Source organism: Parastagonospora nodorum (genome assembly GCF_000146915.1).
Source record: "Parastagonospora nodorum SN15 chromosome Unknown scaffold_9, whole genome shotgun sequence".
NCBI lineage: Eukaryota > Fungi > Ascomycota > Dothideomycetes > Pleosporales > Phaeosphaeriaceae > Parastagonospora > Parastagonospora nodorum.
Window position 1 is genome coordinate 939,484 of NW_001884557.1, and position 14,668 is coordinate 954,151.

The following is a 14,668-nucleotide window of genomic DNA, read 5'->3' on the forward strand; positions in this document are numbered from 1 at the left end:
TTGGGCTGAGTGTTGCTGTGCTCGTTGCCTGACATTTAGAAGGGGTGACTTGTACTTCTTATATAGATGTAATGGATGTTTTCGACTGGGAGCGAGGAAGCAGAGGCGAATTCAACTTCCAATAAGGATTAGCCTACGGAGGTAGTACCGTGTGGCTTTAGGCCAGTGTACACACATTTACCAGGTTTCAGCACTGACGGGCGGCTCAACTGGTTCGCCGTTCTTTGGTGCCTAGATTGGGAGGTAGTACTGCTGGCCGGCACTGTTTCCTCTCAAGGAAATGCAGTAGTGTGTCAGAACGGACTACGAGGGAAAAGGAGGATAGACCTGTGTAGTAGGTCAGATGTGCACGTCTTGGCAGAATGCAGCTTAAATTAAAACCACATACTAGTCTAGTCTAGGTATGTGGATAAGGCAGTATGGGATGTCAACGTAGAAGGCGTCAATGTGGTGCGATTGGATCCAGGCTGAATGGATCTGCGGTAGTTTTGGCCCCTGTGCGCCTTACCGTATAAGGGACAGAGGCGGAATGACTGGATTGGTGTCTGGCCGACCATCAAATGAACATATCGTGCAGCATGACTTTGTTAGCCGGTTGCATTCGTGTCAATCTCATTGGGTCCTGGATTGGATGGCAGCAGTGGCCTAGGGCGGATCATGTCGCTTGGACAGGGGTGCACATTCACTGCGCAGGGCCATGAAAGCACAATTTCAACGTTTCGGGACGACCCGTCGTGACTATATGATAATGAGCGAGTTACATGTGCCGACGTAGCCGCCATGGTGAGCATGAACGGAATGCGCCTGATATAAAGAGAACAAAGAGTCATTGGTGTTAGACCATCATCTTTTGCTGTACGACACATTCCACCCGCTCAACGCCACCTGAGGGCTAGAAATGTAGAAATAGCAATGCGGGAACCGGGGGCGCCGCGTCGGGTTGGCTTTTCAGGAGCATGCTCTCGAGGTTCCCACACAGGAGGCGCCGACTTCATCACCACTGATAGGCCCACATTTGATTTGAGGAGGGTTGTCGGCCGCATGCAGCTACTAAGCGACCTCGATCCTTGCTCGGGAGGCGTGATTCCCTAGGCAGCCAATCGAAAGCGTTCCTGGTAGATGCATAGTCGGCCATGGCGGGAGTGGCATCGTGACCTTCCCTATGCGGTAGAGCGAGCTTACTCGATACTCCTTTGCAGTACGCAGCGGTCCGAGGTATTCGCAGTTTGTTCAAAGACTTCGACCACACGCGACAATCACCCTACTGTGATGACCCTTGACCTGCTGACCAGCATGCAAGGCCAACGACCAAGACCAGCTAACATTAAGCTTAAAAGCACGTAATGCACAAACCACCTCCTTGTTCGGGGTGTAGTTGATGCAGATCAATATACTCCCCATGCTATTAGCCACACTTCAGATAACAGGCGATAGCGGACCTTGGCATCTCGCGACGAATGGGGACAGCCGTGGAAGCATCGCTTGGCCAAACGCCCGACGGGATTGCTGATGCCTGACCGTTGAGTGGCGGTATAGGATGCCTTGAGGACATGCACTACGTCGGTAAACAATACATCGCCTGCAGATACGTTCCTCATGCCCGCTGTGTTCCTAAGACATGACTGAACGGTACGCGGTCAGCGGCATTAGGTGCTTCTGCGAGGCTATGCTCCACCTGGTGCTGGAGACCATATGCCGACGTGATCTTGTCGCGCAAGACGGCAGATGCGCCTCCGAGGCGGGAGTGAGGATCCTCCACATCACATCCGAAGGTCCGCGGATCTAAGCTGATCAGAGCTGGGGCAGCCCAGGTGGTGTCGCTCTGTAGATCGAAACTTGGCATACCCTTGGAACGCTAGGTGGTTCCTCCAGCCCGTTGCGAAATTCGCTGTTCGCCATCTTGACTCGCTGAGCGGGTCCTTCAAACAGCTAATTACAGCAATCGCTTGTTCCGTGTTGTGCGGTTCCGTGTTGTGTTGTTTCGGGGAAATTATAGACGGCTGGTGCTGGCGGGTCGTCGATGAAGGGGCAAAAACCTCGGGACCGGCGGACAAATTAGCACCGCCAAGGCCCCTCCCACGCTACGTCCAACTACCAGTTCACCAACAAACATGATCGACATCACCATCCATCTACGTCCAGATCTGTGGTTCCATACCGGGAGAACTACCAGTAGTACAAAGCCCTAAAGCATCATGTCATTGTTTCCAGGTATTCTTACACTCCACATCCTGGTCCTTGGAGCCGTGCAGGAAGACGTGTCTTCGCACACTTCTCGTGGCCGTCGACTTCAACTCGGTCACCCGGCTCTTCCATGACTCAGCTATTGCACGTTGCGATATCCTTGCATCGAGAGTCGATCAGATGCCCTTACCTTGTAAACTGATCATACTCTTGTACAACGAATCGCAGCCAATACATGTTCATTCATTCTTTGCTAGGTCCGGGTAGTTATGGAGGTTTGGCAAAGCAAGAGTCTGCCCACTCGACCGTTCATGTTCAACTTTTCTATTTCACTGTATGAGGCAGGTGGGCTTGAGAGGCTGCACGCCATACATGTAGTCTGACCACGAAGGCGCAATTGCAGTCCATGAGGTGCATCAAGGTCCGTGTTATTCCCTAGGATGCTTGAAGTAGATCATGTAGGCAAGCTCCACCAACCTTCCTTAATGTGCTGATGCTCCGCTGCTGCCAAGACGTCCAATCGACTCAAGCGCTTACGCCAAAGCTTGACCCCACACATGGCATGCATAGATGTCACATGAAAATAGCTTGTTCTAGCTTACACATCTTCCTTCCTAATCGGGACCTCACAAACGCAGAAGCATCTCGCTTCTAGTTGCATTATCGCGCGCTGCTATGCAGGTACGTTTGGACGGTACATTGTCCACTCATACAGGATCAATGTGCTCGTTTTGCCGATCAATTCGCGCATACTTGCTTGTTTTCGCGACTTACAAGATCTCCTTCCTAATTGAGAGCTAACCATCTCGGTCCTATCGCTGTCACTGTCACTGCACGCTTTCTTGTGCCATATCACCTGCTTTATCACGCGAGACTCGCCACCTGACAATACGATGGGTACCCAACCCGACTGTATGGCGCTCCCACCTGATGGACCAGGGTATTGCATGCTCCGTGTAAAGGTACATGTTGCATCCGCTATTGCGTCCGTTGTTGCATACTCAACGGCCGTTTCGGCCGGCATGGCGAGAAGGTCCAGCATAGTGACAATGTTATCCGCCAATCACAAAAACGTGCTCGTTGGATTTGTCGCCGGCCCGTCCCACATTCTCGAAGGCTTCCATGTGCACATGAACACCAATCAGGCTATGATAGATAAGCCAATACATTGAGTTCATTGGTATCTGATAAGGATATCACGGATCAGGATCATGGCTTTGATAGGCATATCTGTCAAGCGCGTAGTCCAAAACTTGGCGTAGTCTACGCGCAGTTGTATCTGGACTTCACAGCAATGCTTTTCGGACACAATTACACCAAAGTAGTGTATAAATATCGCATTGCCTGTGATGGGAAGGCATTTGCGTACTCGGCAACTCAATATTTCACATCTCTTGAGCGCTAGACGATTCTCGTTAGTCCAGAAGCGTACCACTGTCTCTCCCTCTCTCTGAGTTTTACACTATGCTAGACCTGGTAACACCGCCTCACTAGTCACCTCCGAACGAAACATGGGGAAATTGCATGTTATTCGACCGAACGGCAGTTGGAAACAAAATGACAGGTCCGGGACTAAGGGTACTGAGCAACAACGAAACAGTTTCACTAAGGCGCCTTGATTTGACGCTTGCGCCAATACGAAAGGCCTGGGCTCAGCAACAGCTGGCCATTATATTCACTTTCGGCATGTTCAAAGTGAACGAGTACGTTCGCCGACCAGTATACGGCTGCCAGTGGCACGCCATGCATGTTACATCGCCGTTGGAAGATCGAAATTGATGGCTTTGATGACATCCTGAACATATTTTATTGTCGGTATCTTCCGGCCTCTGCGTACCATCGATAGCAGGACTCCCGAAAATCGTTCCGCTTCAATCTCAATGGATAGCTGGGTCTGTCAGGAATAAACCGACAGCACCGCCTGCAACTTCAGAAACATTCTCAGGGTGTAAAATTCTTTCACAGCACTTCTTCGAGATGGAGCTTGGACCTCGATCGCAATTGTTTTAAACCCTCAAATTCAGTCAAATCGCAGCACTTTACTAAAATACTCCAAACAATACAGTATTAAGGAACCGCTAATGAGTAACAAGACTGCCAGTCTCGCGCTCAGAGGAGAAAATGATAACAATATACAAAGGGAATCTAGGGGTATAGCGAAGAACTAACAGATCTCCACCCGATCTTACACCACGCCTGCAGCGTACAACAACAGCATGCGCTCAAACGCCAGAGTCGTGCTGCTTGAAGCCTCGACTCGCCACCCACTTATTCCAGTTCGCACATGTACCGTACATCTCGCACGTATCCTTTACTGTATCCTTGATCATGCTCTGACCTTCAAGAATCTGCAGCGCGAAGCCCATGCTAGTGTGCCATCCGATGTGGCAATGCATTAACCATGCACCAGGGTTGTCCGTCTCGAAAGCAATGACCAACCACCCCGCCGCTGGCATATTGGCCGTGTCTCTGCGTGGCGGGTTCTGCAAGTTCAAAGGCTGGTCGGTATACGTGCCCGAGCCGGTGCCGAGAATCAAAAAGTCGTGGCCGTGAAGATGGATGGGATGGTTCAGCGGTATCGCAGACTCGACGATGATGTAGATCCACTCGCCCATCTTTGGCAGGTCGAGGATCAAGTTGCCTGAGTATGTCGGCGCGGTGTTGTTCGCCAGAACACGCACAAGTGTCGGGTCTTCATACTTAGAGTAGAAGGAGTCGCCGCTAAGATACCACTTGAACAGGTTGTCGGAGTTGGCGCCTACGCTAATGTCTTGGGTGAAGCTCTTGTCTTTGCTGAAGGCGTTTACATGAGCAGTTGGGACGAGCGAGGCAAGTGGCTCGTCGACGCACTCTCCGATATACTCGTACGCTGTTGATGATGGGGCAACGTCGCTTTTCGTGACTCCTGTGTAGCGTATGATACCTTTGACGTCGTTGGACTGGTGATTTGGCTGCGCAAGCTTCTTGGTTATCGGCGCGCATCCAGTAGTTGCCAGGCTCTTGGTTCGCTTTCACCAGTACCATGTATCGCTGTCCGATATTGATGTTGAGGATGTTGGTCTTGTATGGCACGATGTTGGTAAAGTCCATATTGATGACCTCGAGTTCGTGGTTATCGATGTGAAACTTCATGGTTCCCTGCATTGCGGAATTGATGATACGGAGCAAGTATGTCTTGCCAGCCTCAAACTTGGTGTCAAGCTCAAACCGTTTACCTGTCTGGTTGCGCGTACCTTCAACACCCCAAGTGTTCATGCCGTTGATAAGACCATTGTCCATGGTACGAGGTCCGCCGTTGATTGCGTCCTGCTCCATGGAATACATGGAGTCGACAGTTTGATGTGCCCAGTCCTGGAGCATAATGGTACCTGCATCAACGTCCCATGATGCGGATGTAGGACCATGGATAACCATAGGGCCTGCAACACCCTCCCATGCTTGGATAGCATAATGTGAATGGTACCATGACGTTCCGTAGTTAGTTGCAGTCCATTTGTAAGTGAAAGAGTCGCCCGGAGCGATGGGACACTGCGTAATAGCCGGAACTCCATCATGGGCAGCGTTATTGATTTGTCGAATTCCATGAAAATGAATGCTCGTTCCGTTATCCTGCAGCTTATTGTTGACAGTGACGACAACATTGTCACCCCAGTTAGCCTCAAGGAGTGGTCCGGGAACCTGACCATTCACAGCCAACACGATGCGAGGAATGCCATCTGGAGCAAGCGTGGTGTTGGTGACGTCGAAGTTGTAGTAGACAGTTCGGCATGTCTTTGGCGTGAACTTGTAGTTATCAGTTGTGTGATCGGCGCCACAGTAGGGCAAGGCTCCACTTTGTCCCTCGCAAGGTACACAGTCGGGGTCGATTTCTTGGCGCTTGAACACAGCGTTATCGGCACGCTTAGTAAATGAGTGCGCACAGGCAGATGCCGATGCAGTAGCAGAAACAAGCGATGAAGCAGTAGCGTTAGCCGAGCTTGCGATCAGCGTTGGTGTGATGATGGTAGGAGCAAGGTTTGAGTCCGCCTGTGAGAGCGCAGTTGGTGCTGGGTGCACGGCCGTGCTTTGCGAAATGGACTGCGTAGGACCTGAGGCAATAGAGTCCTTCAATACCAATGCGACTCCAGTGGGAGATGAGCTCTTGGATACAGAGATGAAGCCAGTCGAAATGGGTGCTGCGAAAGGAGGCTTGTTGAGAGCCGGAGTTGTAATAGGGCAGTCTCCGTCACACTTCTTGACCAGTCTTGCCCCAGCAACGTGTCCGGCATCGGTCTTGTCGCCGATACGGTCCTTGAGGTAACATGCGCCACCGGGTCGATATTGATCAACCCAAGAAACGTCGACACAGCCCGGCCAACGCGCGCATGCGTCTATGCATTCCTCGAGGCATTTTGTAATGAAGCCATTCCCAGACCACGAGATATCGCCACCGACGTGGTCAATACCACACTCGACCTGAAATTCCGCTCCAGAATGTGTCTTGTGTACGGTGTTGTTGGAGTTCGGACAAGCCATACCAGCGGCGCGAGACTTAACATGGTTCTTCTCATCATTACCATGGGTTGTTGGTAAGTGAGTGGGAGTCTTATCGTGGATGGTCTGGTTGGAAGAACTCGAATGGTTCGAATTTATGCCGCAATCGCCGAAACCAGGTAGACATGTCTCCTTCTGGCAGTGGTCGGAAGTGCTTCCACAAAAGTGGTATTCACTGCAGCATGACCCGAAAGTCGAGCCAGCGCATGTGTATCCAGTGGATCCTGCACATGTGCCATCCGGCGAAACTTTGCCTTTTGTGTCTTGACAAAATCCGAAAGCCATTTGGCAGCCACTTCCGCAATAATCGGAAGTACTGTGATGGTGTTAGCGTCCTCCATAATTGCAAACCAAGGGCAACTCACGAGCCACAACGGCCATCCTTGCTACAGCATCCACCAAATGGTGAGCCCACGCAGCTCATACCGTTGCCGCAGGTACCGTCTGAGCTAACACTAAGCTCCTTAGCAGGTCTGTCATGGGCTACCACGAGTGCAGACACTGCAAGCGCGCAGACAAAAGCTCGCCTGAGTAAAGACATTATCTAACCGAAATTATGGAACAGTGCTAGATTGGATAGGAATAGCGATCATAAATGACAAAAGCCGGGAGGAGATAATGATAACGAATGTGGTCCCCAGGTAGCTGTACCTTGAGTACTGGCCAAGAGGGAGACATCCGATCCTACTTATACCATCGTACTCAGTGTAGATAGGCGACCAGCCATGTGGAGAATGAACGAACAATGGTGGACTGTAACCGCATTGAATCGGAGCTATTGCTTGTGCTTGGCATACTACATGATGCGGGAGATCGGTCAATTAATTCAACGTTTAACGGCCGATCACATACGTCGCGCAAGCGGGCGAGAAAACGGAAAGCTATCGTTGCCACGATGTCTAACATAGGGTCCTGGCGCACCCTCAATAAGCTCTGACGTGGATCCACCTGCCAAGACATGGTGTCTGAGTCGATCTAATTGAGCCATTATGCGTGGCTGTATCGTACCACGTCAAACAAGATTGACCAAGTTCATGTGGCAGCAAGGCGGATGGCGAAGAAATTGTACATAGTTCACTGCTTCGTGAGACATGAGGAAATTGCGTAGAAAATCCGATGTACAAATCGGCCTGGCTGAGTGGTCTTGAGAGCGGGTAGAGCTATCGGGGACATTGACATGTAGATGGACAGTTCTGGGTTCGATCTCCGATGTTTCAATTTTTTTGCGATTTTTTATCCAGATACGGCAGAGCAACAGTGTCGGGCCTCCTGGACACATGGACTTCGGACGATGTGGATTTTGGAGCATGGAACTCCTTGTCTGAATCGCTGTGGAGCTTGCGGACGGGGGTCAAATTGTCTCTCGGGGGTATCAGGGTTACTACCACATTAGCAGTTGCCTCAGTCGGTTCCACAACGTTACTGCTACATCGCCCAATGTGCGACTTACGAAGGATGATGGTGAACACGAGATGTTCGTGTCAAAGACTCTGCAGTGAAGTGCCGGCATGCCCTAGCTCAACGCTATTTTCCGAAACAGGCTTAGTCCGATCGTGTCTTCTGGGCGATCCCTTGCGAGTTCTCCTTTCGCTCGTATGTCAATCTATCTTTATCACGACTACACGTGCCACCAGGATTTCTATTTCATCCTCGCAGTGAATTTCATGAGCTGCAAACTGTCGCAGCGCTTTTTCGTGCTGCTTCTGCTGAGGCTGCCCTCCTCATCAAGACCGGACACATTTCTTTCCTCTCGGCTTACACAGACCTCGCGGACGAGTAAACGAACGTGGATACTTACATTGCTTATCCCGTCTTGATGGTCCGTGGCGCATCATTGATCCAGTATCTCCACTTGGCGGGAGTGCTTGCCTCAGGTCCGCTCCGCTCCTCGCGCTTGCCAACGCTTCTCTGGGTACTTTTCGCGAGCACGAGCGCAAAGTCTCCGCTTCACCGGAAAGGCCTGCTAAAGTTCTGTCCACCTTCCAGGATTGTTACGGGGAACAACGAACCATTTGTGCGCTAGCTCGAATTGCTATTTTTGTGTTCTCCATTGCTTCATGAGGCTTTGAAAAGGACGATCAGATATTGGTTGAAACCTCGCACCCTTGTAGTCCATTGGGTCGACATGGAGCAAGAGTGGAGAATCGATTGAAAAGCTACCATGTGAAACTCGGATGAGGCTAAGAAATACTACAGCGGCTCAAAATCACTCAACTTCGATACCCTCGATATCGAAATAGTGTGGTAATGGGAAGTACTCGTCGTTGGTAGAATCACCAAGTCTACTCCGTACCCAAGGCAGATTCACCATCCGCGAAATTCCGCTTACGAAGCATTGGAGAAGCCATCTTTTCCACACTGTCCCGGGATGTGCAACAGCTGGAACGAAGGACGAAATTTCTTGCGACTTTTCGACGTAGGGGCGAAACTTGTCCTCATAAGTGTCGAACGCTTTGGAAGGATGTTCGTCTTCACCGAGCTTGCCCAATTCACCGGCAAGCATGTAGGCTCCCACAATCGCCAGCGACGTGCCCATACCGGTCAACGGAGTTGGTGCATACGCAGCGTCTCCAAGGCAAATGACACGACTGTGGGACCAGTTCGACATTCTGATCTGCTCGATCACGTGGAAATAAAAGTCCGGCGCTTGATTCATTGCGTCAAGGAGTCTTTGCGAGTGCCATCCCGCGTCCGCGAACTCGTTCCGTACCAGCTCTTGTTGGGTCTTCCTGTCGTGCCTACCAGCTTCGCGCCACTCCTTTTCTTGTATCGGGCCGTTAGGCATGATAGTGAACATGGCACGAGTCGTTCCTGTGTCTGTTTTAGTCCTTGTAATATGCAAGGCCTGCCGCCCATTTTATTCTTACCATGAGAGTCTGGCCGAAGGGCAACAATTCTTGACCTGAGAGCTACATATATGTTCCACATATTGTTGTCGCTAGAGATTCTCGGTACAGTAAAGTATACCGCATACATTCCTTTATGTATTGCTCGAACGGCTTCAGATGGGAAGCACTGCTTTCGCACCTTCGACCACTGGCCGTCAGCCGCGACTAGTATGTCATACTCATGCGTCGAGCCATCGCTCAATTCGACTTGGACGGAACTTTTGTCATTCTTCACCACAGTTCTGATTGTGGAATCGAATTTGTATTCGACGTTCGGGAGGTCTTTGGTGGCTCTGTAGAGAATCGCCGCCAGGTCTCCACGAAGTATCTCAAACTCGGAGCTCAAACTGGCACCTGAGCCTTCCAATATGGGAAAGGGAGCGAAAGGCGTTCCTTTAGAGTCGATAAATTGTGTTCCAGTCTCCTTGGTGTTGTGCTTTCGGACTTCGTCGAGGAGCCCCATCCGTTTGACAACCGTGACTGCGCTGCCTTGGAGGTCCACACTTTGTCCATGTGGAAACAAGGCTTTCGCCTTTTCGAGGACGGTAACGCAGGCTCCTCTTTTTGCAAGAAACCACGCCAACGTAGGCCCAGCGATGCCAGCCCCACTAACTAGCACGTGCATGTCGAAGGATAGGTGAGTGTCGAAGGTACGAAATTGAGTTTCGAGTATAGAAGATAATGATCATTTTGCTGCATGATCGAATATCTATTCTTTATATGCTTCAGTCAAGCATCCTCTTAAGAACTAACTTCGGCTTCGGGGCAGACGTAAATTCATGAAATGTTCGGGCGCTCGGTCGAAGCAGCATTTCGGGCGAGAGAGACTTGTACATTACACGGTTGATGCCTAAAGTGCAGTTGCTTTCCGATCAACTCTTTCGACCATCGCAACATATTTGATGGTGAGCGACTAGGACGAACATGCAGATTGGGTATTTCAAGCAAAACAATCCAGTTACGAGATGTGAGACGCATGTTCCTCCATGTCGTATTTACTACAGCTACAACATATCGCGTCTATTGCTGTTCATCAGATACGCGCCTCCCGTAATCTCGGGTTTGACGATTCAACCAAATGCACTAGTCCGAGCTCGAAATCGCACTGGCTGCCATGAACGCTCAATGACCACGACACTCAATATGCGCAAACTGTACTGCACCAAGATCTATGCTTGTACATTATAGTTCAGGAAAGATAATTATGTGGATGCTATCTTAAGCTATGCGATTTTGACAACTCTTGCACTATCATGACAAGCAACACGGCCCATGAAGACTTTCCGTCAGACACTATGATCAGATTTCGGTGATGGAGACCTTTAGTACAGCATACTTGCTGCGAAGAATCTGCGAAGAATTCCAATACACCAAGAACCTCAGCTTGGTCATGTCCTCCCGAACCCGTGCAACTCTGAGAACAACCCAAGCAACTTAGCGAGTACGTACAGTACTCTTCACTCACCCGCCGAGACTGCCCCGGTTCTAAAGTAGCGTGAAGTTCACAAGCGATCATAGTTGCTGCTACACAAATGATCCCCCAGACAGCCTGCAGTGGTGTCCATGCCGGCAACTGCACGGGCTCGAACTATACTTCCGCCAAAACGCGAACCATGAGCCAAATCGTGCTTGACAGCGGGCGAGAACGGGCGAGCTTGTGCCACGTTGTCTCGGCCGTTAAAGTCAAACACCTAATCTGCCGGGGCGCAGTCCCTGGCCTCAACCACGAGGGGTCGGTTCTAGAGCTACTGCAAGACATCGAATTCGTCATCGCGGGAGGCCGTGAGGCCTCGCTTAGCATGGCGTTCAATGGCGAAACAGGGTGCAAAAGTCAATCGTGCATATACGCCTCATCACTAGCAAGAACTTCGGAGAGGGTCTCAAAGCGGGGCATGATTTTCATGGATCTTCATTACTTTTGATGTTCTATTCGGGCCGGGGATAATCATACCCATTCGTCCCTTTCTTGCCTTTCTGAGGCTTGATCGTCTACTGTTACAGTGACCTGCGTGGTTTTGATTATGTCGTCTTGTGATCCGTGTATCCTGCTTGTCTCTGCTTCCAATATCGCGTAATCGCTATCTCCATCGCTTGTAAATTCTGATTTCGATGGCTTGCTCGCACTGTTTAATGGGTCGCTGAACGCTTTGAGCGCATAGCTTTGCCGTGATTTGGTATTGTTTGACGACATAAGACCATCAGGCAGAACTTTGCGCAGAATTCCATCAAAGGTCTTGCGAAGTGGTGGTAGACACGCTGTAAAAACGCCCACGAAGACTTCTGCAATCGCGTACACACTCAAGTTCACTGAGCTGTATGTCGGGTCTGGGGAGCTGTTGAGTGACTTCATCTCGTACAGCTTGAGTGCGGAAATTGTTGTTGTGCTGGTAAAACATTAGAAATCAGTCAAACTGTTCGTATAGACATGCTTACATGAGGCCGAGCAAGAAGACTATGCGGACGCCCCACACTGTACGCGTGTTAAGCTGTACGCGTGAAATATAGACCAGTGGTGTGATAGTGTATATCAAATCAGTCGCAATGTTCGTAGCGGCACCCATGTACCCTGCTCGCCCTGTCAGTATTGATTCCTCACGGTGTGTGATGTTTTGCTCACCTGAGATGACCTTTGGCTTTGTAGACCAACAACTTCCAGGCTGCGTTCCCAGAGCATCCCAGTGCTTCGAGTATGGCGTGCACTCTCCGAACAGAATAACTGTCGGAAAGACGAAGTTCAGACCTATGTGCACAACAACTGATGCCAAGATCAGTGCGCGAAAGCCTTTGGAGAAATTGAGCATGAAAATGTATGCGCAAATGCTCAGCTTTACCAGCGCCATTCCGTACAAGTTCAGTAATTGACCAAACCATAGGAAACGTAGGTATTCCCTCAAATTCGCTGGATCTTTGAAGACCGGATCCCATATGTGTTTGCCACCACCATAATCAGCCATTACATAGCAGCAAGCTGCGCCAGCTATGGCGAGAACCTGCATTTTGTCAGACGCCTGCAATCATATCTTTTTCTGACGCGTGCTTACATGTCCAGTCCAGAGTAGATGATCCGTCAACAAGAAGAAGTTCCGATTTCTAAAGCTCACAACTAGTCGGAACAGCACGAAAATCGAGCTGAAGGTTACCAATACAATAATTGGTATCTTTAAGGCGTTGGAACGACTGTCCAGTGGGAGATTTGGGGGAGTGCCTGGGATGTCCGACATGATGAAGACAAGCGACGCACGAGTACGCAAAAGTAATGACTGTGTGGTCTAAGCAAAGAACTTTGCAAGCCACGTGCGCAGGACAGATATGGCTTGAGAGGGTAATTTGATCTTGGGAGAACGGGACAAATGCCACGGTGACAGGATAGCTAAACTGTTCCGAGGAACACGCCGCCTTTCTATCAACGGCGTATGCAAACGTATAGCATCCTATGTGGGGTCCAGATCAACTTGCCTAGAGAAAATGGATGTATTCCGGCGTGTCAAAGCAGTGACTAGTTTTGCGTCACGCTTACAAGCCTCATACTGCGTTGCTAAGACCGGCCCTGTCATGGCTGTGAGGCGTCACTTAACGTTGCATTCCCGCCCGATAATGTGCAATGTAGATTCAACCCATGATCTCCAGCGAGCATTTCTGTGAACAGTCGCATGAATCTTGCTTGCATGAGTAGCAAGACATACACCGAGTCTTTTCCCTCCGCAACCTGAATGCGCAAATTGGCAATCTGGCCAAAAACTGTTTCAATGTTGTAGAGTTTTTCCCGTCTGGGCGCTGGATGCTCGATAAACTTTGTCGAGCAGATGCATTAGTCCAATAACACGGAGCATATAGCCTGGATCGCTAAGTGTTTCCTCAAGTGGCCGTGAGATCAGTCGAGACGCTAAGGCTGATATGCACCATTGCCAAAGTTTATATCAGCCACTTCGAGCCCCTAAGCCTACTAAGTCGGGCATACAGCCAACTGGGGAATGAGGTGGCGAAACCCGGTTCTTAGACCCATGACGGAGATCTTGTCAATATCACTTAGGGTCCTGTCAATGATACTCGCCGAACAGAGGCGAGCTGGGAGATAAAAAAACTGGTTATATCCTGAGTCGAGGCCGTCCACGCAGCCAGCTGAAGCTGACCGATGGATTGGTATCGTGAGACGGTCGGACCAGTCGTCCACCAGCTAAGCATCGGTACCGAACCGCAACAACAAGTGAACTAACACCTACTGAGCTGTACAGCAGAGAAAGCCAGGCCTTGCTGTAGTCGATCTACCCGTGGCGATGTTTTTTTGGAATACGTTCGCAGCGATTCAATGTGACCGTACAACGGCTGTTGAAGACACTGAACCTATGTCAAAGGCAGGTCAGCCGAGCTTAGACGGCCTCGAAGCTGGAAGTTGCTTGTGTGCGGCTGCAAGCTGGCGCGAAGATATTGAGCGCAAATCTGTAAGTTCAAAGTTCAAACAGCCACGCTGTCTGATCTCTGGAGTGACGAACCTGAGTTCCTCGCTTACACCCCAGTGACCCCCTAGCGGGGCTAGCGTCCACCTCGCGTTGATCTTCAGCTGCCGGCCCCTGCGCCCCTGATCTAGCCATCATCTTTCTTTAGCGTCGAGAAGCGGAGAGAATCTCCGCTGGGCTTTGCAGCTTATGCAAATCATACGATTCTGACAACCGCAGCGTCGTTTTGCCGAAACGGCTTCCAAAACGAATTGCGCTATGTGACCGCGTACCAAACTGCACTTCGTTCGCCTGGAGGTCTGGAGCTTTCAAAAGTGCTCGATCCGGCATTTCGCCTCAACCCGTGCTGCTCAAACAGCGGTTCGTCTAGGTCGACCGGCAAAACTTCGTACTTGCCTTTGATCTACATACGCCAGGCGACGATACTAGTCTGGAGCTGGCCCCGCAGAAGTAGCGGCACTGACAGACTATCTGTTCGCGGACACCAAATTTTCCACGTGGTGGATGGAGACTAGATAGGGCCTCGAGGCGCCACCAGAAGTGCGTGCGCGCGGGCGAACCAGATTATGATGCCTGTATCTCCCGAGAGGAGAAAGTCGAAGACTTTAA

At 50.5% G+C, this 14,668-nt stretch overlaps 5 protein-coding genes across 5 annotated transcripts; all 5 read right to left on the minus strand.

Annotated features, from left to right (window-relative positions):
• Positions 1-1,594: 1,594 nt before the first annotated feature.
• On the minus strand, positions 1,595-1,899 carry SNOG_06493 (hypothetical protein; the record flags this gene model as incomplete). The annotated part of the gene is made up of 2 exons (XM_001796811.1): positions 1,595-1,822; positions 1,846-1,899. The coding sequence occupies 2 exons, from the start codon at positions 1,897-1,899 to the stop codon at positions 1,595-1,597; spliced, it is 282 nt and encodes a 93-aa protein (XP_001796863.1).
• A 2,507-nt stretch (positions 1,900-4,406) lies between these two features.
• Positions 4,407-7,002, minus strand: SNOG_06494 (hypothetical protein; the record flags this gene model as incomplete). The annotated part of the gene is made up of 2 exons (XM_001796812.1): positions 4,407-5,123; positions 5,146-7,002. The coding sequence occupies 2 exons, from the start codon at positions 7,000-7,002 to the stop codon at positions 4,407-4,409; spliced, it is 2,574 nt and encodes an 857-aa protein (XP_001796864.1).
• Positions 7,003-8,923: 1,921 nt separating this feature from the next.
• On the minus strand, positions 8,924-10,230 carry SNOG_06495 (hypothetical protein; the record flags this gene model as incomplete). Its single annotated transcript, XM_001796813.1, has 2 exons — positions 8,924-9,528; positions 9,585-10,230. 2 exons carry the CDS (start codon positions 10,228-10,230, stop codon positions 8,924-8,926), a joined length of 1,251 nt encoding a protein of 416 aa, XP_001796865.1.
• A 1,320-nt stretch (positions 10,231-11,550) lies between these two features.
• On the minus strand, positions 11,551-12,826 carry SNOG_06496 (hypothetical protein; the record flags this gene model as incomplete). The annotated part of the gene is made up of 4 exons (XM_001796814.1): positions 11,551-11,989; positions 12,039-12,075; positions 12,223-12,595; positions 12,647-12,826. 4 exons carry the CDS (start codon positions 12,824-12,826, stop codon positions 11,551-11,553), a joined length of 1,029 nt encoding a protein of 342 aa, XP_001796866.1.
• A 1,146-nt stretch (positions 12,827-13,972) lies between these two features.
• SNOG_06497 (hypothetical protein) lies at positions 13,973-14,389 on the minus strand (the record flags this gene model as incomplete). Its single annotated transcript, XM_001796815.1, has 3 exons — positions 13,973-14,042; positions 14,096-14,186; positions 14,332-14,389. 3 exons carry the CDS (start codon positions 14,387-14,389, stop codon positions 13,973-13,975), a joined length of 219 nt encoding a protein of 72 aa, XP_001796867.1.
• Between the last annotated feature and the right edge of the window lie 279 nt (positions 14,390-14,668).